This window comes from Dipodomys merriami, unplaced genomic scaffold (genome assembly GCF_024711535.1).
Source record: "Dipodomys merriami isolate MVZ:Mamm:240054 unplaced genomic scaffold, mDipMer1.0.p SCAF_3, whole genome shotgun sequence".
NCBI lineage: Eukaryota > Metazoa > Chordata > Mammalia > Rodentia > Heteromyidae > Dipodomys > Dipodomys merriami.
In genome coordinates, this window is record NW_027204492.1 from 91,923,690 (window position 1) to 91,947,422 (window position 23,733).

The 23,733-nt window shown below is 38.2% G+C and overlaps 1 protein-coding gene across 13 annotated transcripts in view; it reads left to right on the top strand.

The window, feature by feature from the left end:
- The window catches only part of Cask (calcium/calmodulin dependent serine protein kinase), a 347,639-nt gene that overhangs the window by 129,966 nt on the left and 193,940 nt on the right, over window positions 1-23,733 (top strand). For all 13 annotated transcript variants that reach the window (XM_070040601.1, XM_070040608.1, XM_070040597.1 and 10 more), the window contains exon 3: window positions 15,748-15,853. In XM_070040601.1, the coding sequence (XP_069896702.1) occupies window positions 15,748-15,853 (106 nt within the window). The remainder of the gene's footprint in view (window positions 1-15,747; window positions 15,854-23,733) is intronic.

A 23,733-nucleotide genomic window follows, 5' to 3' on the forward strand; every position in this document is an offset into this window, starting at 1 on the left:
CCATAAATGACTTCCAAAGGGGCAACAACCCCACTTCTCTGATACCACTTCTCTGGTTAGTGTTAGTCTGGTTTTCTCATTACAAAAAAAAATGAGCAAAACAACTTCAGGAAGATTTATTTTTGCTCACCGTTTCAAGCTTATCATGGCAGGAAAGATGTGGCAGAGTAGAGCAGCTTCCATTGTTAGGTCAGGAAACAGAGAAAAGAGCCTGCTGTTCTATAGGCAGACTGGTTCTTCCCCATTTAGTTAATCTGAAAATTCCCTCACTGACACACCAAGAAATATACTTTACTAATCTCCTAGTTCTTCTCAGTCTAATCAAATTAATCTATTAACCATCACATCTATGTCAAAACAATATTTGTAATTTGCCTTGCTTTGCTTGTCCAAGAAATGGTTTTGAGGGGGAAAATTATTTCGTTGTTTTCGGCTCATTCTTTTTGTTTTTTTAGATGTGACTTCTATTTATTTGCTATTATTTCTTTTTTATGTTTATATTTTTATTTTTTATTGTGAAAATACCATATAGAGGGGTTACAATTACATGGGCAAGATAATGAGTACATTTCTTATCAAGCATTGTTGCCTCCTCCTTTGTTTCCCCATCCCATCTCCCCACCCCAGCCCAAGTTGTAGAGTTTGTTTTTTGACATAACGACTTGCATATCTCATTGTTGCAATGGGTCCACCTGTATCCCTATTTAAACGATTTGGTTTTTCCCTTCCCCTCCACAAATTATACCAACATCAAATACAGTGAAAGCAGGGGTTTTACCGTGGGGGAGGGACATACAAAGCAACAAAGAAATCATCTTATAAATATGTTAGAAACTGGAATTGGTGCTGTGGCTCAAGCAGGAGAGTGCTTGCCTTGAGCTGAAGAGCACAGGGACAGTGCCCAAGCCTAGAGTTCAAGCCCCACGACTGACAAAAAAAAGAAAAGAAAAAAATGTTAGAAACAATCGCATGAAAGAAAAAACATTTGTATACTTACCTTCGGGTTCATTTCACCTAACATCAACTTATCTGACCTTTTCTGCTTGTCTCAGACATATACTAGTTATTGCAAATAAGGGAAACCATGGGACCTATGAAGATGGTGGAGGAGAAGCTGGAGACTAAAAAAGGCTCATTTGTTTTTGAGGCTTTCCTCTAATATCTGATGATCCATAGGTGTTCCTTATTTTTAAAAAAACGGACGAGTATTAAATAGTTACCTAAAAAGTCTATATATGTGTATAACTTTGTCATAGGTGACCAGAAAAGAATTTAGCTATTTTCAAGAGCCTGTTGGTCTTTTGTTCTGAAGTAGGTCAGTTTGACTGAGTAGATTCTTCTGCTCATCCACCCATGGTTATGGGGGGTGTGTATTAAGGGATGAGGGTACACATAGGGTATCTAAGCCTGATTGCACTGGTTCCAGTAGCCACCTAGCGAAAGGAAGCTTAGGGTCATGTGTTATATTTAGCATTTAACCCTCCTGTTTAAGTATAGCACCTTATTTTGACCTCAGCTTTGAGTCTGATGTTAAAGTCTAAATGTAGAGGAGGGAAACTTCACTTGGCTTAAGGATATCTATTATCGAACTGTTCCTGGAAAAGTAAAGCAATATTTGCAGTATCTAGTATATGTCTGAGTCAAGCAGAAAAGGTCAGATAAGGTGATGTTAGGGAAATTAACCCTAAGATATGTATTCAAATGTTTTTTTGCTTTCATGTGATTGTTTCTAACACATTTATAAGATTATTTCTTTGTTGCTTTGTATGTCTCTTCCCCACAATATAACCCCTGCTTTCACTGTATTTCATGTCAGTATAATTTGTGGAGGGGAAGGGGAAAAACAAATCATTTAAATAGGGATACAGGTGGACCCATTGCAACAATGATATGTACAAGTTTATGTCGAAAACGAACTTTACAACTTTGATGTGGGGCGCGGGGGGGGGGGGCAGGGAGGATTGGGAGGGCGGGGAGGGGGAGAAATAAAAAAAAAACAAATTCAGCATAAGTACTTCTGGTGAACAGGATGGAAAAACAAATGAGTACAACTTGGCCAGCTTTCACAGTTAGCATCTCAACTTAATTCACTCAAGTCTTCAAAGAAATCACTTTATCTAACACTGCTATTTATAACTCTTGTCTAAAATGTTCCAATTATTTTCACATTTCTCTTTTTTTTGTTGTGAAAATACTGTATAGAGGGGTTACAATTACATGGGCAAAATAATGAGTACATTTCTTATCAAACATTGTTGCCTCCTCCTTTGTTTCCCCTTCCCATCCCTTCCCATCTCTTATTTTATGTAATATAAAAAAAGGATATCTATTATCAAACTGCTCCTGGAAAAGTTAAACCAATCCTCTTATTATCTTCTTTATAAGCACCATTTCCTTTAAAATGCCTGGTATTTCCTAATTCTGACTCTTTCTTGGGAGTGTTTTGATAGGTATATCAGCTAGCTTCCTCTTGGCTTGCCTTGTTGCAGGCTTGGTGTCTTAGTTCAGGTTCTCTGCTGAAAGCAGCTGTCAAGAGAGGATTAGATGTACATGAAATGTATTGGAAAACTATATGAGAGTAAAAATAAAAACAAATGGGTAAAGAGCCCTAGGAGGCTGAGAGAGCCATTGACAGGTTATGCAGGTCTGACTTCTTTGAAAGAGAAAGGGAAGAAATAAAGGAAGATTGGGTAGGGAAATTCTTAGATTAAGGTGCCATTTGAAGTATGTTTTGACCTCCTATTGGGAGTAGCAGAGTCCTATATCAGACAGGAATGTACCTGCTTTACTATTACTGATGTTCTTAGCCACTAACTGATTGTAGCTTGTAATAAGCAAGGTACTGATAGCATTGCAGTAATGGACTCATAGTGCTGCACCTAGGGTTATACAGAAATTGAAATTTTCCACCATTTCAGATTTTGTTTACTTGTCCAACATATTTCTGCCTCCTGTCTCATTCTCTTTATCTTTATAGAACTATGCTTTTTTAATGTATTTATTGAAATATTAGACTTCAAGTCATATCAGAGAAATGTATACATTCAGGTTACTGTGTTAAAATGGAAATACCGGCTCACTCATATAATTCAACTATGATTTCCTGAACCAAATGCCTTATATATCCATTATATTATATGGATCTCTAATTATCCCTTCCTAGGTTTTTCTATATTATAATCCCATCTGGTCACATAGTTATCCTCATTAGGAACTTTCTGGAAATAGCAAACGCCAATGATAAAGATATAAACAGGGTTGGCCGAGCACAGGTGGCTCTTACCTGTAATCCTAGCTACTCAGGAGGCTGAGATTTGAGGATTGTGGTTTGAAGCCAGCCTAGGCAGGAAAGTGCATAGGACTCATCATCAATTAACCACCAAAAGGCTGTAAGTGGAGCTGTGGCTTAAATGTAGAGCACTAGTCTTAGAGCTCAGGGACAGCACCCAGACCCTGAATTCAAGCCCCAGGACCAGCACACACACACATAAAAATCATATAAACAGGGACCAGTTCACTGTGGTTTTCATTCTTTGGTGTCATTATACAGGAGCACAGTGAGGGTTGCATTCATTAAAAGTAGGGGCTGTGTGTTGTGAGGAATATATAATATGAACTGATGCCCCCTCCTGGCTCTTGTATCAGTTCTGAGTATCTACCAGTGTTCAGAGCATCTGAACATACTTGGAATAGTTCTTCTGCCTGAGGAAGTTAAGGGAGATGGGGGCTGCCACTCAGCTGCCAAGTTCATCTCTGTAGCTCTCTTGTGACTCAGAGCTATGTAGAAAAGGGAGACTGTACCCGCTTCCTTACTTGAATGCTCTGTAATTACTTGGAGTTGAGGGTAGGGAATGGCTATTACTATTGCTATTGGCTCCTGTCACCTGCTCAATTGAGGCCTTCCATAGCACAGACCTAGAAAATAAAATCTGCCAGTGTTCAACTGCTGCCAAATCCGCCTGAATAGCTAGCTCTTCTTTATCAAGGAGCTGATCTGTCCATCATTCAGCTACTAAGGCCCTTAGAACATTTCCTCTGCAAGACAGAACTGTGGTGTGCTCCCTGTAAAGTCTCTTTCTCCATTGCCACAGCTTCCTGTTGTAATCTTTAATCACGTTTCTACAAATGTTATTGAATAAATGTTTCTAATTTGTGGTAAGCCTGTCGATCAGTCTCCACCGCTTGTTTTTGTTTTGTTTTATTTCATTTTTTTCTGTGGTGGGGCTTGAACTCAGGGCCTTTGTGCTGTCCCTGAGCCTTTTTGATCAAGGCTAGCACTCTACCACTTGGAACCACAGTGCCACTTCCAGTTTTCTGGGGAATAACTGGACATAAGAGTGTCACAGACTTTCTTGCCTGGGCTGGCTTTGAACAGCGATCCTCTCATTTCTGCCTCATGAGTAGCTAGGATTATAGGCACAAGCCACTAGTGCCTGGCTTTCCAGAGCTTTTTAATGATTGTTTTTTTTTTAAATTTTAGCCTGCTAAATAGCCAGCCCTCTATAGCTGTGTGTTTCACATCTGAAAATTTACCCAACAGGGTGTGGGTTGAAAATATTAGAGAAAACAACTGCCTGCACTAACCATGTACAGACCATTTTGCTTGTCATTATCACAAACAATTCAGTGTAACAACTATTTACACTTAGTGTACATTGTATTTGGCATTACAAGTAATCTAGGGATGATATAAGGTATATGTTATATGTACATACTACTCTATTTTAGATAAGGAATTTGAACCATCCACAGAGTTTGGTGTCTAATTTGGGGTTTCTGGATTGAGCTCCCTCCCGTATCATTAGAGAACTTTGTCTCTCCTCGGGAGGTGCCTCCCTAAGCTCTTTGAATAGCCAAAGCCCTGCTTAATAATTTTGTTTTAATGATTCTGAGTCTTAATAGGAAGATACTTTTTTCAAAAATATAATCACTGGGGCTGGGAAGGTGGCTCGGTGGTAGAGCGCTTGCCTTGCACGCCTGAGGCCCTGGGTTCGATTCCTCAGCACCACATAAGCAGAAAAAAAAAGACAAAAATATAATCACAAAATGCTGAAATAAGGATACAGGTTGGCCCATTGTAACAATGAGATGTACAAGACACTGTTGAAAATGAACTTTACAGCTTCGGGGGCGGGGGAGGGAGAAGTTGGGGAGGTGGGGAGGAAAGGGATGGTAGGGGAAAAACAAAGGAGAAGGTAACAATGCTTGATAGGAAATGTACTCATTACCTTACTCTTGTAACTATAACCCCTTTGTACAGAATCTTTACAATAAAAATATAGATTAAAAACAATTGAGTGGCTTAAGTATCATTACTGTTTGTTAGTTAAATTTACTGATTTTTTAGTTGAATTTATGATTTTTTTTAGAAATAGCAAAGCAATCGTTAAGCTATAAGGTTCATCTTGAGAGTTGAACAGTTGCAGACCTAAGCAGCATTATATCAAAGCATTCAAAATGTAAATGCTGAGGCCAGATTGCTTGGGTGGAAATGCTTGCTCTAAAGCTTGTTTGTTCTGTGAGTGGATTACTTTACTGTTGTACCTCATCTTTTTCATATGTAACATGAGAATTGTCTGCTTCTTCAGGCTATCCTGAGGGTTAAATTGGCCAAATAGAGCCTGACTCATAGCGTACACTCAGTAAATGTTAGATGATATTTGTTGTTAGTCATGTTAAAAGCAAATAATCTTCTCGTCAGTGTGTTACATTATTTAGGCCAATCATATGTGTCCCTAGCCACCGATCTTAGTGATATTTTACTTGCCAGACATGATATAACATGATCTTTAGTTCCCTCTAGTGGAAGAAAATAAGATGTGCCCTTTTCATACACCGTGTTCTTTTGGAAATGTAATCATCTAACTCCCCCAAATTACTCCTAAATAGGTAACCAGTGAATTCAAAAATTGTTTTGATTTTTATGAAACTTTTAATCTCATAGTATCTAAACTATACAGTGGCATACAAATAGTAGCCATACATAATTTTTGTTTAAAGCTTTCAGTACCTTAAAGATTCAGTACCTTGAAGTTTTCCATTTGAAGTCACGGTAGCAATATATATAGAATAGTATCTCATACTCCCTTACTCTATTTAGATGGCATTTCTGGGTCATTCTGAGAAGTGTAATCAGTGTGCCTTTACCAGTGAGAGTATATTGCCTCAAAGTTTGGATACTTTCAGCATCCTTTTCCACAAATTATGGGGAGGCAGAAGGATTGCTTCATTAGAAATTTAAAAACTGGGATTATCTTGTAATTGGACTGTAAATTAGCCACGTGACTTTGGACATGTCACCTTCCTACACAGAACTTCATTTTCCTTCTGAGTAAAAGGTGACTATAGAGAAGTGAGTATATGATGATGGCTGCCTTACTCCCAGGTCTCTTTCAAACCTTTTCTGAGAGGTAGACATCAGTGTAACAAAGATGATGTTGAATTAGTCCTGTATTCTTGGTAACTCACTAGCAGCAGAAAGTTGGTAAATGCTGAGATTGCAAGGCAGGTATGGGTGGTAGCTATTGCGAGGTTGCAGGAGGGTATGTCTACCTCACCTAGGGAGTCTGTCAAGGAGAAATTTGAACCCAAGTGGGAGCCGAATTTTGATGAATAAATAGGGCTTCTCAGGCAAAGATGGAAGCTCATGGAGTGTCAAATTGGGCAACTTTTTTAGAGCAGCTTAGAATAGGCTTGGAGGGGCTGAAGGAAGAAGCAGCTCGAAAACAATGTAGATATGTAGGAATTAAAAAGGGAGGTCCCTATCTAGTTCCAGTTCTGCTGTGAAAGAAGTCTGTGGGCCCCACTTAAGTTGTTGGATTTGCAATGATTTTTGGAGGGCTTCCAAGCCACTGAGGGATTATGATATTCACTATGTGGACTGCAGCACAGTGAAGGGTTTTGGAGTAATATAATTTCTGCTTTAAAGTTGAATTATGGTAACATTTTAATAAATAGAATAAGAAGAAACAGACATCAAAGGATCCCATTGGATATTTACTGTAATTTAGACAGGATGTAGTAAAGGCTGAAAGTATCGTAATAGAGTACAAGGAAGAGAGTTTTGACAGGTGTTGAAGAAATAGAATGGACAGGTTTTGGCAACTTCACTGGCAAGTGGAGAAGTGGTAGCTAGTATGAAGATGACTCCAAGGAGCATCTAGAAGAATAAAAATGTCAGTACTTTATAGGCCATACACAGATTCTGCTTCATATTAAGCCAGGGTACTTATTGTCAGAAACTTCTAATATATCTATTCTTTCCCAAGTAATCCTTTCATGGTTTCAGTTCTTTATTAGCTATATTATATGCTTTTCCAAAAAAGTCATAGATGAAAGCCTGCAAGGGCTGGGCATGGTGGCTCACACACCCAGTTCAAGATATATAGGGTAGTAAAATGTGTAAAAGATCAAAGAAATAATGAGTTTGCACATAACCTAAAGGCTTGTATAGGCCTGTCCAGGCTTCTGGTCATCACTAGTTGAGAAGGTCAACCTACCTGATTTATAGGCAGATACCCTAATTAAAGCCAACCTGACCTGTATTATTGCCAAAAGCATTGAGGATTTTTAGTCTCCAAATTGGTTATTAGATAAAGGTGGAACTCAGAAAAAAAATATGATTTTGCTACTGTGATTTTTTTCAGAATTCTGCTTGGATCTTTTTCTTAAAACATATGGTCATTTCAGTACAGCAAGGAAAAATACTGAGTCAATAATGTTTTTCATTTACTCATTTTGTTATTAATATTTATTCAAATGAACAAATTAATACTGGACCCAATTATTTCTAGGACTACATTAAACTATTCTTTGTATTTGGAGCCTTAGTGAGTTTTAACTATTGAGTTCCTAATACAGCCTAGAAATTGCTAGGAAGTCAATGAGAATACTGCAAAATTTTGTCAGGAAAATGACTGTATGTAGTGTGGAAATAAATAATAAATATGTGAGTAATAAAAAATAAGGATGTAAAGCTGGGCTTGATGGCTAAGTGTACTCTTAGCTATTCTAGAGACTGACATGGTCAGATCACAAGTTCAAGCCCATTCTGGGCAAAAGTCAGGGTAATTCAAACTCAAAGTACAAAACAGAAGGACTAGGGGCATCTCTCAAGTAGTAGTTTGTTTGCCTACAATGGATGAGGCTCAATCCTCAGTACCCTTAAAAATGAAAGATTAGTATGTTGTTTTTAGCCATCACTAGTGACATTACCCTAGAATATGATGTCAGCCAAGTCAGTTTTATCACCTTTGCACTGCTACGCACTTGGACCTCTGGACATGAATAAACTACACAGCAAAGGAGCCATTGTGCTGTGATTCAAAGAGCGTTAGACTTTTGTTACTAGTTCTGCTCCCTGCAGTTACTAGTTGTGTGATTCTCAGCAACTTATTTATAACAATGAGCCCAAGGCCTCAATTCCTTCCTCTGTAAAATGGATAAACAGCACAGGTGTCGCAGAGTGATTGCATTCATTAAATGAGCCCTTATAAAGGGCAAATACTGCATAGTAAACTCAAATGTTGCATTGTGAGGTCTAGTAACAAAAATTGAAACTGTCATTCAGTAGTTTTGGAGGCATACAAAGAACTGCATAATGGATGTTAGCCATTCTTTGCTTTTTGGGTACATTAAGATAAAATAATTTAAAACTACATAGTGAATGGGAAATATAGATTAACAATAGTGAAATTAGTACAGATTTCAATATTTATTGATAGATTGTGGTTATTGAAAGATACTGTAGAATTTCCTTCTGTAGAAGTGCTTTGGATAAAAATATGATTCTGTTTAGACTTTTTTTAAGTGACTGAATTTGCAAATACCTATGTAAGAATTACACAGGTGAAAGATGTAGCTCAGTAGTGGTCTGGCATTCATGAAGCCCTAAGTTTGATCCTTAGCACCACCAAAAAAAAAATGCAGAATAACTCACAGTCTGGAAGGGAAATAAAACTAATTCATCTAGAGCTGCACCATTTTAACTTGATAGCTTGATGATCCCATGTTCATCTTAATAGTTGTGAAAAAGCCTTTGACAGATTCAGCATCCTTTCCTGATAAAGTCTCTGAAGAAACTAGGAATAGAAGGAATATACCTGAATATAATAAAGGCTCTGATGACAAACTTATTGCTAACATTGTACTAAATAGAGAAATTTTAAAATCATTTCCCCATAAATAAGGAACAGGATAAGTGAGCATCCACTTTTGGCATTGTTACTTAATACAGTGCTGGAATCTCTAGCCAGACCAATAATGCAAACAAAAGAAAGAAAAGGGGAAATGGACTGTGGCTTGAGCACTAGCCATGAACACAAAGCTCAATGACAGCACCAGGCCCTGAGTTCAAGCCCCATGACTGAAAAAGAAAAAAAAATAAAAGGGATACAGATAGAGAAGGAAGAAGTCAATTTATTCCTATTTGTAGATATGATCCTGTACTTTAAAAATGCTAAAGCCATCACCAAAACAACTCCTAAATCTGCAGTGTAGCAGGATATAAAATTGACATTACAAGAATCAAGTAAATGTGGTATATATACACAATGGAATTCTATGCCTCCATCAGAATGACATTGCCCCATTTGTTAGGAAATGGAAAGGCTTGGAAAAAATTATATTAAGTGAAGTAAGCCAAGCCCAAAGAAACATAGGTCCCATGGTTTCCCTTATTTACAATATCTAGTATATGTATGAGTCAAGCAGAAAAAGTCAGATAATGTGATGTTAGGAAAATGAACCCTTAGATAGGTATTTAAATGTTTTTTTTCTTTCATGCATTTGTTTCTAACGCATTTATAAGATTATCTCTTTGTTGCTTTGTATGTCCCTCCCCCACATTATAACTCCTGCTTTCACTATATTTGATGTCGGTATAATTTGTGGAGGAGAAGGGGAAAAACAAGTCGTTTAAGGATACTGGTGGACCCGTTGCAACAAGGAGAAGTACAAGTTGTCATGTTGAAAACAAACTTTACAACTTTGGTGGGGGGGGGAGGATTGGGTGGGGAAGTGGGGGGAGGATGGGAAGGGATGTGAAGAGTAAACAAAGGAGGAGGCTGCAATGCTTGTTAAGAAATGTACTCATTATCTTGCCCATGTAATTGTAACCCCTCTGTACAGTATGTTCACAATAAAAAAAAAAGAATCAAGTAACTTTTCTATACAACATCAGTGAACAGTCTGAGAAAAGAAATCTGAAAAACAATTCCATTTACAGCAGCCTCAAAAAAAAGCAGGAAAAACTTAACGAAAGAAGTTGAAAGATTTCTACAATGAATGGTACAAAACTTTGGAGAAAGAAATTGAAGAAGACACCAGAAAAGAGAAAGACCTCCTATGCACATGAATCAGCAGAATTAGTATTGAGAAAATGGCTCTACTACCAAAAGCAATCTATAGATTTAATGCAATTCCCATCGAAAGCCCAATATCAGTTTTCACAGAAATAAAAATCAGTCCTAAAATTCATAGAGAAACAAAAAGACCCTGAACAGCTAACATAATCCTGAGCAAAAACAGCAATGCAAGAGGTATCACACTAGACTACAGGCATAGTAACAAAAGCAGCATGAAACAGGCACAAAAAAGACACAATGGAACAGAATAGAACCCCCACAGCTACAGCCATCTGATTTTTGACAAAGGAGCCCAAAACATAGATTAGAGAAAAGATAGCATCTTTAACAAATGATACTCGGAAAATTGGTTATCTATACATAAAAGAAACAATATATCCCTTTCCCTCCCCTATACAAAAAAAATCTTTTTTTTAATTGTGAAAATACTGTACAGAGGGGTTACAATTACATGGGCAAGATAGTGAGTACATTTCTTATCAAGCATTGTAGCCTCCTCCTTTGTTTACCCTTCTCATCCCTTCCCAGCCTCCCCCCTCCCCCCCACCCAATCCTCCCCACCCTCCCCACCAAAGTTGTAAAGTTCATTTTCAATGAAAATCTTAATGTAAGGTCTCAAATGTGAAAATTACTAAGAAAACACTTGAAGGTATAGGTATAGGCATTTATTTTTTGACTAGGACTCCAGTTGCTCAGGAAATAAGAGCAAAAATTGACAAATGAGGATTGCATCAAATTAAAGTTTTTTTCACACAAAAGAAAAAAATTATGAGAATGAAGAGACAACCCACAGTTTGGGAGAAAATATTTTCCAGTGATAAATCAGATAAAGTATTATTATTCAGGATATCCAAAGTGCTCAAAAAATGAACAAAAAATAATAATTCAATAAGTGAATTAGATAGTTCTCAGAAGAAAAATATAAGTGGCTAGAAGATAAAGAAATGCTCAACACCCTTAAGCCATAAGTGAAACGTAAATCAAAACTACAAGTGCAATCCCATCTTTCCCTGGTCAGAATGGCAGTCCTCAAGAAAACAGACAGAAGGAACCCTCGTAGAGTATTGGTGGTCTTGAAACCAGTGTGGAGGTTTATTAAGACTTAGAAATAGATCTACCTTTTGACCCTGCTGTACCATAAAAATAGCATAATGAAACCTATCAAATACGGTTAGAAAGTGGGGGAGGGGTGGACAAGGGGGCTTAAGAAATACAATAGAAGTAATGAACCTGTTCAAAGTACATTGTATGCATTTGTGGAATTACCAAAATGAAACCCCCTTGTAAATATGCTAATATGATTTTTTTTAATCAGAGGGAATTTTAAAAACAAAAAACTTTGAATTCCCATGCATGCATTGCACAGTTCATTTGATGGTTATTGTTAGCAGTTCGTGAACTGCTGAGTATTTCCTTGCCTTTAGCTTTACTGAATATTGGTTTCTCCAAAAAGCAAATGATGTCCAAAAAGCAAAGCAAAAGTGAATTACTTAATTTAAGTGATAAAGTGAAATTGTAGATTTGCTGGAAAGTGGCATATCTTTAGTGGAAGCTGGGCAGTATTATGGGAAAAATGAATTAAGCATTGGCAGGATAGTGCTGAACTCTGGCATCTTGATCATTTGTTTTTCCTCGATGATGTCTCCTTGGAACACTATAATAAGGATACCAAGAATTTACTGTGTGTGTGTGTGTGTGTGTGTGTGTGTGTGTGTGTGTGTGTGTGTGTGTGTGTGTGTATGTGTGTGTGTATGTTTGATTCATGTTCGCATTTTAAAATAATCATTTGGCTTTAATAATCTTTGAATTTACCATTAGAGTGCACATATAATGTATTTGGAATTTTTAATGTGGGCTTTTTTCTATTTTGTCTATTTACTTTATATATTAGTTATGGAGAACAGTCATATGTCTTTTGCAACCCTGTCCCTGTCACTTCAAATATATTTTTATGTTGTCAGTTGTGTGCTATTCAGTTGGTGTTCTGATTTTAGTCCCTGAAATGTCAAATCCAGTGACATTCAAATCACTTTAGTCTTTCAACACAAGGCCCCCAGAAATTCTGCCTTTGTTTGAAGTGTGGGTATGTGATGACTAGACCCAAGAGCTTGTTCAGCTGTTTACCAAGCAGAAATGCATGCCTCAATTGGAGGGGTCTTAAGAATATGCATTTGTACTTACAAGCGTTCAGTGTAACATACTTGTCACTTAGCTAATGGTGATTGTGGAGACTGAAGTACACAGTGGCTCCATGAAAGGGACAAAACAGAAAATGAACTAAAAAGAGGAAAAGAATCCAGTTTCATTGTGACACACACTAAATCTGTTTACTCTACGACTCCAGTGTTAGAACTTTGAGTTAAAATACTTTTGATCAAGGCAGATGAATGGAAAGGGAGTAACTAAGGTGAAAACAGAAGCTATGAAAGGGTGACTTCGAATAAAATGACAAGCTAGAGATACACATAAAAAAGGAATAATAAAACTCCTAAGCTTTTTATAGAGACAGAAGGCAGAACATTCTGAAAGGAGAGACAGAACTGTGCAGGTATCTGATTGATGTTGCCTGGATCAGCTTGGCCCTCCAGCACCCTCATGAAAAGCCTTCCTCATGGTCTGACTTCTCTGCACAAAGCCCATAGTTGCTTCATCCCCTCCTTTCCTACAGGGCCTTCCCAACTGCTTTTGGACATAGAAGCATTTTTTTCTGTGACTCTGATCTCTTCCTCTGCAGTGAACACTGAGCCCTCAGCTCACATTGGCTCTCCTTAGTTCCCTACCCCATGTTCCCTACCCCATGCGCTGTGCTCTACACGGTCCTCTCACATCTGGCTTCTCATTTGAATCTTACCACTGCCCTTTGAAGCTAATTAGTAGACTCTGCAGGTACTACATCACCTGTTGCCATCCCCATTTCATTTTATTGTAGAGATTATCAATGGGCCTGTAAGTGATAGGGACAAAGGCAAGATCAGCACAGTTTTCTGACTCTGGTTCCTGTAGGCTTCTCATCGCTGCCACTTGAAGTCTTTGTATGGCTTTCTTTATAACCACAGTGATAACAGGCAGATAAGCTAAACCTTATTTGACCCTACTATTCCTTTTCTACTATGGGATTCTTCATCTATCCTGTCAAACCCATCTACTTTAGTTGAGTGGAAAGACTGAGGAGTTGGAGTCAGGCAGTTCAGAATCCAAAGCCTACCCTTTGACAGCTGTGTGATCTCTGAGGTGTTTTCAAGCCTCAGTTTCCTCATCAGGAAAGTACCTACCAGATAGTGGTTGAGATTATTAAATGACTATATTGAGTAGTTAACCCAGTAAGATAAATTACAATTTTCTATTATTTAGATAATTATCTCCTGCATGTTGACTTCCACCCGTACCTCTCCACAAAACTTTCATCTAACTCAAAATGTACGTGACATTTTTACATGAATCTTGTAGCCTTTTCTCACTTTCAACCTTTCACCAACTACATGCACATGTGCCTTTAGTTCCTCCATTCTCTTGACTTTCTTGATACTGTATTTTCAATCCTCCTTTTCTGTGCTTTCATACAGCTTGTTCCTTTGTGTGTGTATGCCGGTCCTGGGCTTGAACTCAGGGGTTGGGTGTTCCCCCTGAGCTTTTGTGCTCAAGACTGACCCTCTACCACTTGAACCACAGCTCTACTTTCAGCTTTCTTGATAGTTAATTGGAGATAGAGTCTCATGAACTTCCCCTCCCAAACTGTCTTCAACCACAATCTTCAAATCTCAGCCTGCTGAGTAGCTAGAATTATAGGCATTAGCCACCGGTGCACAGTGAGTTTGCTCTTTTTTCCCTCATTGTACCCATAAGTAAGCAAGTCTTCTCAGGTTCTATCTGCAAACATTGCTCTTGTTGATGAGACTAAATTGAATTAATGAGTCAGAAAGATGATGTTACCTATTTTGCTTTGTGCCATCTGTTCTTAGCCTTAGTTCATGTCTATTTATCTTCCTTCTACTTTCAAATATAAGACTACCACCTTGGATTTTAAAGCAAACAGGTAAAGCCCCCAGAACTGTTAACACTGAAAGCTCATTTTTTGTTTGTTTGTTTTTGTTTTTATTGGTCATGGGGCTTGAACTCTGGACCTGCTCACTGTCCCTCAGCTCTTCAGCTCAAGAATAGCTCTCTATCACTTGAGCCACAGCACCACTTCCAGCTTTTTCTGTGTATGTGGTACTGAAGAATCAAACATAGGGCCTCATGCATGCGAGGCAAGCACTCTACCACTGAGCCACTTTCCCAGCCCCAAAGCTCATCTTTTGATTATCTTATGGCACATAAGCACAAGTGATGCCCTAGCCCTCACTGTCTTAGTGGCAATGATGATGATAACTATTTCAATTTCTAAGTAGAATTATATATTTTCACACAGCAATCTAATCTCTATTATCTGAATTCATTCTTCAAAATAACACTGTAAAGTAGGTCAAATACTGAATTATCCAACACATTTCATAGATAATGTTAAAAAATCTGGGCTAGAGTTGTACCTCAGCAGCAATGTGCTTACTTAGCAAACACAAGGCCCTGCGTTCCATCCCCAGCACCACAAACAAATAATAAATTCTGACCTTGACTCTAGTAATAGTGCCTTTTATATTTAAACCACACTGGTGTTTGCTCCCCATTCCTTGTAACTTCTCTGATGTGTCTGTGAATACTAGATCTTAAGCTGAAGAATATACATTCTTATATGATTTGAGGAAAACTAAGAAAAGGAAGTAAAATTCAAAACAGTAAATCAAGTTACTTATTAACAGGTCAAGGAAGAGTTAGACATATGGAGAGGCTACAATGAGATTGTAAGAGTTTGGGCAAAGTTCTTTTTTTGGGGGGAGGGGGGTCAGATGTGGGGCTTGAACTCTGGGCCTGGGTGCTGTCCCGCAGCTCTTCAGCTCAAGGCAAGCACTCTGCCACTTGACCACAGCACCACTTCCAGTTTTCTGGAAGTCTCACAGAGTTCCCTGCCTGGGCTGGCTTTGAATCATGATCCTCAGATCTCAGCATCCTGAGTAGCTAGGATTATAGGCGTGAGCCACCAGCACCTGGCTGGGCAAAGTTCTTATTTGTAAATTTATTTTACTTTCGGACTATGTATTCATTTGTATGAAGAAGTGTATTTCTTAGTATTAAAGCTGACTCAGATTTTAACTGATGAAAAATGTGAAAAATTATACTGTCAATGATTTTTTAGGAGTAAAAGCTTAAACTCAGTGTTAATGGGGGATTTCATCTCTTTAGTTAGAGAAGTCTTCATGTTGCCATAGATCACATCCATTCATTCATCATTCACTCTAATTGTTGTTTGTTCCTACCTAATGAAGTATGTTGTATGTTTGTTTTGCAGATCTAAAGCGGGAAGCCAGTATCTGTCATATGCTGAAACATCCACACATTGTAGAGTTATTGGAGACATATAGCTCAGATGGAATGCTTTACATGGTTTTTGAATTGTGAGTGTGTATTTATAATAATTTCTTAAGGAGTAAAGTTTTAAGCACTGCTGGTTTTAGCTAATACTAACATGTTTCTCTTAAACTTCAACAGTAGTTGTGAACTCATCTGTTTCACAGGAAGAAGCACTAGCTCATCTTAAGGTTCCCAATGGCAAAGGAAGTAATATCAGGTACCCTCATACTTTTGGCACACTTGAGAGAAGGGACTACAAAAGGAACTAGAGTCCAGAGGGATACAAAACCCCCAAATATGCAACTCTAGCCAGGGGACTCTTAGAGAAGAGGAATGGGATGTGAGTAGAGATCTCCATGTAGTGAAGTAAGTCTCTCTGGCAACACAAAATAACTAACAACAGACTTTTTCTATCATCACCATATTGGAATATGAGGGAAAATCTGTAGCTAACAATGTGTCTTGATTTCAGTAAGCTACTTGACATGTTCCTCACAGAATTTTGTGAGTAAGATGAAGAAAATGTGAACCAAGGACAGTATAAGTAAGCAATCCATAAACAGCTGGATGATGGTCCAAAGAATTGTATAAAGATTTATGGGGCAGTATCTGAAAGGAGCAATGAAAGGATCTGTCACATCCATGCCAGGGGACCACACAGAGGCAGGCAGGCAGGCACAGGAGAAAGATTATTACAAGGTTTATTAGAGGAGCCATATTTGCCCCAGAGAGAGAGCACATGGCAGCCTCCACTATCTAGGTAGCAGCAGAGTCTGGTTGTTAGGAAGTGAGGGAGATGGGAGTTCAGGTGGGTCTGGGTGGAGAGAGGGAGGGGCCAGCTGTATGGTAGGAACTCCCTAGCACAAAGGAGCTCAGGTCTGGGTGGAGCTGAGGATCAAAGGTGGGCATGATACTTACAGTATCCTGCAGGGTTTTGCCTTTCATCTCTATTCTGTATAAAATTAATCTGTGATTTTGAATAGGCAAATTAAACAGAGGGTATACTTGCCAAATATTCAAAAGGTACCAAGGTGGAGGTGTAGTTATTATCCACTGCTTCATAGCAAACTACCCCAGAACTCCCTGATTTAAAATGATGCACATGCATTATCTCACTCTCTGTGCACCAGGAATGTGAGCCCAAATTAGTAGAGTCCTTTGTTCATGTTTCACAAGGTAATCTCCATGGTTTGGCCAGAGACAGTCATCTTAAGGCATCACTAGGGATAGATCTGATTCCAAGCTCACTTACATGATTCTAGGCAGTCTTCAGTTTCTCTCAGCTTGTTTGAACTATAGGCCTCAGATCCCAAAGAACTACTGGTCTTAAGCATCCTTTGGTTCCTTGTCATATGAACCCTCCCATAGAGGCCTCTTTATAGAGGCCCATGTGACATTAGTGGCCAGTAGCTTCATCAGACCAAGCAAGCAAGAGAGAGGGAATGGGGGCTGGGAAGGTGGCTCGGTGGTAGAGCGCTTGCCTTGCATGCCTGAGGCCCTGGGTTCAATTCCTCAGCACCACATAAGCAAAAAGAAAAAAGCCGGAAGTGGCACTGTGGTTCAAGTGGTAGAGTGCTAGCCTTGAGCTAAAGAGTTCAGGCCCCTGGAAGTGGTGCTGTGGCTCAATGCGGTAGAGCGCTCACCTTGAGCTGAAGAGTGCAGGGACAGCGCCCAAGCCCAGAGTTCAAGTCCCACGACCGACAAAAAAAAAAACAACAACAACAAGAGTTCAGGCCCCACTACCGGAACCCCCCCCAAAAAAAGAGAGAGGGAATGGGGAAGGGAGGGAAAGCAGAGGGGAGAATGCTTAAGAGAGAGTGTAAAACAGAAATCATACTCTTACAAGTTATAACCTGATATCAGAAATTGCACTGTACTGCTTCTCCATATTAATTAGAAATGAATCAATAGATCAACCTCAAATATGTAAGAACCTGAATACCAGGAGGCAGGAGTCCCAAGGAGGCATTTTTCAAATTACTCTCCTATAGAAGGCTAATTAAACACACTGGCTTTGTGTAGTAAAAATAAAAATATATAAATTTGCAGATGAGAAACTGAAACAAAGAAGGCAAACTTACAGTCAGTTAATATAAACCCTTTCGTTGAAATGTCTAAGTGCAAAATCGGTGAGAATTTAGTTGTTACTACTTAAGTGAAGATGGTGTAAATGTTGTAGTTAGTTGTTTGTAACAGCTTTAAAAAGCTGAAAGAAGAGTTCGGCTATGTTAATTTAAAAGGAGATAGTATGCAAACAAAACCATACTGCCACTGGATGTTTTACTGCTCATTCACCTGGAGTGTAAGCAGGACACCGGAGTATTTACAGAAGGAGATAACCAAATGGGAAAGAGCCTGGAAATTCTGCCATAGAGTCATGGCCTAAAAAATCTTGGCAGGCAAACCCACTAAACAAATTTCAGAGTCAGGCACTGGTGGTTCATGCCTATAATCCTAGCTACTCAGGAGGCTGAAATCTGAGGATCACAGTTTGAAGCCAGCCAGGGCAGGAAAGTTGGCAAGACTCTTATCTCTAATAAACTATTCAGAAAAAAAGCCAGAAGTGACACTATGGCTCAAGTGGTAGAATGCTAGCTATTAGCCCAAAGAGGCTCAGGGACAGTGCCCAGGCCCCTGAGTTCAAGACCCAGGACCAGCAAAAAAGAAAAAAAAAAGAATTTCAGAAAATGTAGATACCCATCTCACATATTTTTAAGTTGGTATATAAAATATTTTATTGTGAGAATACCATTTTTAGTGTCTTGAATATTCTTCCTTTTATTTTTTTTGGGTCCAGTCTTGGGGCCTGAATTCTGGGCCTGGGCGCTGTCCCTCAGCTCTTCAGCTCAAGGCTAGCACTCTACCACTTGAGCCCCAGCGCCACTTCTGGCTTTTTTCTTTTTGCTTATGTGGTGCTGAGGAATCGAACCCAGGGCCTCAGGCTTGCAAGGCAAGCACTCTACCACTGAGCCACCTTCCCAGCCCAAATATTCTTTAAGACATATTTCCTTCCCAACAGTGGAGCTGCACCTGTATCTCCTTTGCTTATGAGCAAAGTCTGCCATGTGACCTACATGGCAAAGAAAGTCCTCATTGTTAAATCTCTCAGCCAAATCAGACTCATTTTCTGTCAGAAGAAAATTTGACTTCATTTTTCAAATAAAATTGAAGTGTTAATAGACATCCCAATGACACTCATCTTACTATTGATTTCAAATCCTAAAATAGATCAGGCTTTGCCATGAATATGTAATCTGGATGAAATAAGGAGAACACCTTTCCATCCCCCTCTTTACTCCCTGGGTGTCTCCCTCCCACAGTAACTACACATTCTCCAGCTGCCTTTGAAGCTAGACAGGCTTTTCAGGACAGGGGAGTGGTTGGTCTTTTGAGAAGGTTGTGTGAGATGTGAAAGGAAAACTAGCAGATCACAGTATTATTTTTAGACAAATCAAGTCATGGCAAATGAAGATGTAGACATTGATTTTCTTAAAATATCCTAGTTCATGTGTCCTCTGGAAAGATTTTGCACACACCCAGACATTCCTGAGTACCAGGCTAAGACCTCTGGTATGAAGAACTCTTGAAAAGATTAGAAGTTTTATGCTTGCTAGACAATTACTCCACCACTTGAACCATGGTTCTAAGCCCTATTACTTTTGTTGTTTTCGACTAGGGTCTTACATTTTGCCCAGGCTGGACTGAACCATAATCTTCCCATTTATGCTTCCTGTGTAGCTGAGATGTTAGGTGCAAGTCACCAAGCCCAGCTTTTTATTGATTGACATGGTGTCTTGTGAACATTTTGTCTTGGCTGCCTTCGAACCACAATCTTCCTAGCTTCCAACCACACCTGGCTTTTATTAGGTTGTTTTTTTTTAGTTCTGCTAATCCCCAGAATAGTAGAGCTTAGTCAATGTGTAGAGCTTAGTCAATGTCTTCAGTTATTTGAAAGATTGTGATATATAAGATCACATGCTTATATTTATTGCAGCATTGCCGGCCATAAGTAGAACCATAAAGTTGCAGATTTTACCTCTAGGTAAAGAAGTCCTCTAATGTTGCGATTTATCTCATGAATGATGCTGGCTGTGTCACAGACTAAGTAATTCCTCACTAGAAACACAAACATGGGACTGGATTCATCCAAGGGGGCCAGAGACAAAGTATCATTTTTGGCTAGCAAGGATCTCTAGCATGTCTTCCATTTTAACATAATTTAATTCTTTTCAAATCACTTTTCTGGTTTAATTTTATTCTCTATTCAAGAAATGTATTTCTGTTTATATTTTTATTGTAATAAGATTAAAAGCATGTTTAATCATTTACTATAAGGTAGCGAGCACAGAAAACACAGTTTTTACATGTGCCTAAATTTTGCACATTTGCTCTTTGTATCAAAGGAGCCTCACTGATGGTGTAGTAGAGAGAAGATTGATGTCAGTAAGTCTGGGTTTTAGTTCCTTAGTTTTTTTTTTTTTTGGGGGGGGGTCCGGTCGTGGGGCCTGAACTCTGGGCCTGGGCACTGTCCCTCAGCTCTTCAGCTCAAGGCTAGTGCTCTACCACTTGAGCCATAGCGCCACTTCCGGCTTTTTTTCTTTTTGCTTATGTGGTGCTGAGGAATCGAACCCAGGGCCTTGAGCATGCAAGGCAAGTGCTCTACCACTGAGCCACCTTCCCAGCCCAGTTCCTTAGTTTTATGTGAAATTTTTATAACCAATTTTGTTTGGTACAGTTGTGATAAAAATAATTCAGTGACTGTGCCTAGAGATGAGACCTTATTAAAGTGGGATATTTACAGTGGGCTAATTGTAATCTTATTACAAACCATTGGAACATTTTTTTCCACCTCTTATTTTGGAAATTTCAAATGGAAAGAGAGAATAGTATAATGAATGCCAGCACAGCAGTTAGTGAGTTTCAACAGTTATCAAAACATTTTGCTGTTCCTGTTCAAACTATCCCATCCTGTTGTTTTCCCCCTGGAGATTTCTAAAGTAGTATCATAGCAAATTTACCTATAAATACTTCTGCTTGTATTTCTAACAGGGTAAGAACTTGAAACCATTATCTTACCTAACTAAATCAAAACTAATTCCTTGATAACATGTCACATTCAGGTGATATTCCATTTTTTCTGATTGAACATGAGGGCGGATTTCTAAATTTAGAATTGTTTTAGGAGCTCTAGGGATCTGTAAGTGGATTATAAATTCACAGTTAAAGTAAGTTATTTCTTAGCAGAGCCAGAAAAAAAATAGATATATTAAACTGTTTTCTAGTATCATTATTTTATAAATTCACCTTAACAGTTCTCTTTGCTCATTTTTTTTGCATCCTCTTTGATCTTTTGGTTTCAAACCTGAAACATTTGAGTGCATCAAAGAGCAATGCTAATATATTTGTGCGTGGCTCCACCTACTGGCGAGGTGAAGTATTTCTTCTGCACTAAGCTACTCCAGAATTAGTTCCATGTTCCTAGCAATATATATATATATACACACACATATATATACTAGGGGAAATATGTATATCTATATATAACATTATATTATATAATATATGTTATATACATCATATTATGTATTATATATATTATATTACATATAATTCCTCTAGTATTCAAGGGATCATTATAAGGGATCATTATAAGGGATTTGGGTCCTTTCACAATTTTCTAGCATTATACCAAGACAGAGTAAACAAGAAAAGGGAAAACAAATGAGATCAGCTCATACAACTTTGTTCTTCCTTGGTTGCTTGAAAACATCTCTTATTTACATGGAGAGATGCTAAACAAAACAATATATTTAGCTTATTAGCAAGTTTCTTGATGTAGTATCTGTATCTGTCTTTTCCAGACACTATATATAATCAACACTCCTTTCTCTTTGTAAACTAATTATAATAAATTATGTGGCCCAGTCATGATGCATAATATTGGGAAATCCTTAGAACTAGTTGATATCCACTTAACTACAAGCAACTTATAAGTTGGAAGTGTTGTTAAATACAGAAACTCACAGTACCAGAAATTTAGAGCTAGAAAATATAAGACTAGTTGATTTCCAAATTTAGGTGAGAAAACCTTTGTGTGAAATTTGTTAGACAAGCACATACCCAGGTCCCACCCTAGACATTCAGTTTGAATAGATGCGGATCCTATTAGGGCAGGTTGAGATAACTGGTCTTTAAAATAGGTTAATACCATATAAATTACATTGTCATTTCCCCAACACCTATAGTACTTTGTTAGACATCTGTATGTGTCTGCATTATATCCTTTGCTTTGAGTACTCTTAAATTTGTACATTTTGCCAAAACGTACTTTTTAAAATTTTTTTATTTATTTTTTATTGTGAAAACACTGAACAGAGGGGTTACAATTACATGGGCAAGATAATGAGTACATTTCTTACCAAGCATTATAGCCTCCTCCTTTGTTTCCCCTTCCCATCCCTTCCCAGCTTCCCCCCGCCCCCCCCCACCCAATCCTCCCCACACACACACACACACCAAAGTTGTAAAGTTCGTTTTCGACATGACAACTTGTACTTCTCATTGTTGCAATGGGTCCACCTGTATCCTTATTTAAACGACTTCTTTTTCCCCTTCCCCTCCACAAATTATTCCGACATCAAATGCAGTGAAAGCATGAACCCTAAGATATGTATTCAAATGTTTTTTTCTTTCATGCGTTTGTTTCTAACGCATTTATAAGATTATTTCTTTGTTGCTTTGTATGTCCCTCCCCCACAGTATAACCCCTGCTAACCCCAAAACGTACTTTAAACTACAGGTTCAATTTTGAAGACAAGGATGAGTTGTATTACCCCTCCCCTCTAGAATTAAATTTTTATTTCTGAATAACACATTCAGGCTTGTCTTTAGTAGTGTCTATTACTTGAGTTAAGCTGTAAATCCTAAATTGGCTGGCTAAGGAATTTTAATTACCTTATTATAGTATGATTACATATACCACAGGGAGACTTTTATAGTAATTAACTGTGGATTTAATTACTGACATGAAAACAATAGTTTGTATCTTTTAAAATAATATTAGCAGTTTGGGGTTTTGAAGCTCACAAAGGAGTTAATAGATTAGGACTTGCTTTATTTTCTTTTTGTCTGATATTTATGTATAGGGAAGGGAGTGTTTGTGGAAATCATTTATACTGATAGGCTCAGACTAATTATTGCATACCAGCAAGATGGCCACTAATGGAAAAATGTCTGTCACATCAAGCAGTAAAAATCTGGACTGCAGCATTTAACTTATTTAAAAATCTATACATTATTTTATAGCTAGTCTTCTCTGATTTCTTTTGTTTTTACCTTTTTATGATGACACAGATTACTATTCATTCAGCAAACTAAACATTTCTCTTAATGCACTATATCAAAATGTTTAGTTGGTTTTAGTTTTAAGACCTGTGTCATGGTCTCTAATACCACACCCAGGTCTGATGATTCACTAAAAGGACTTAAAGGACTCAGTATAAAGTCCTGTTCATGGCTGTGATTTATTACAGCAAAAGGATATAAAGCACAGTCAGCAAAAGGAAAAGAGAAGGCTCATAGGTCAAAGTCCAGAGGAAATTCAGCACAAGCTTCCAAGGATCCTCTCCAAGCAATGAGTTGTGACCTGTATAATGTTTCTGGTTACACATCATGCCCAAAGATTTTATTGGGGCTCATTACATAGGTACCCTGTGTAATTTTACTTACCCAGCAAATAGATGTTCAGCAAAAAACAAAAAACAAAAAACAAAACATTTATTTCCACAGTTTAGGTACCAGGAACCACACTTTCCATTAGGTACACAACAGCTTTCTGAAATTCAAGATCTAAATGCTTAGATATCAAGGGCCATGCCTCCCAAGACAATAGGTTTTTTGTTGCTATTTTGTTTTGTGCACTGGA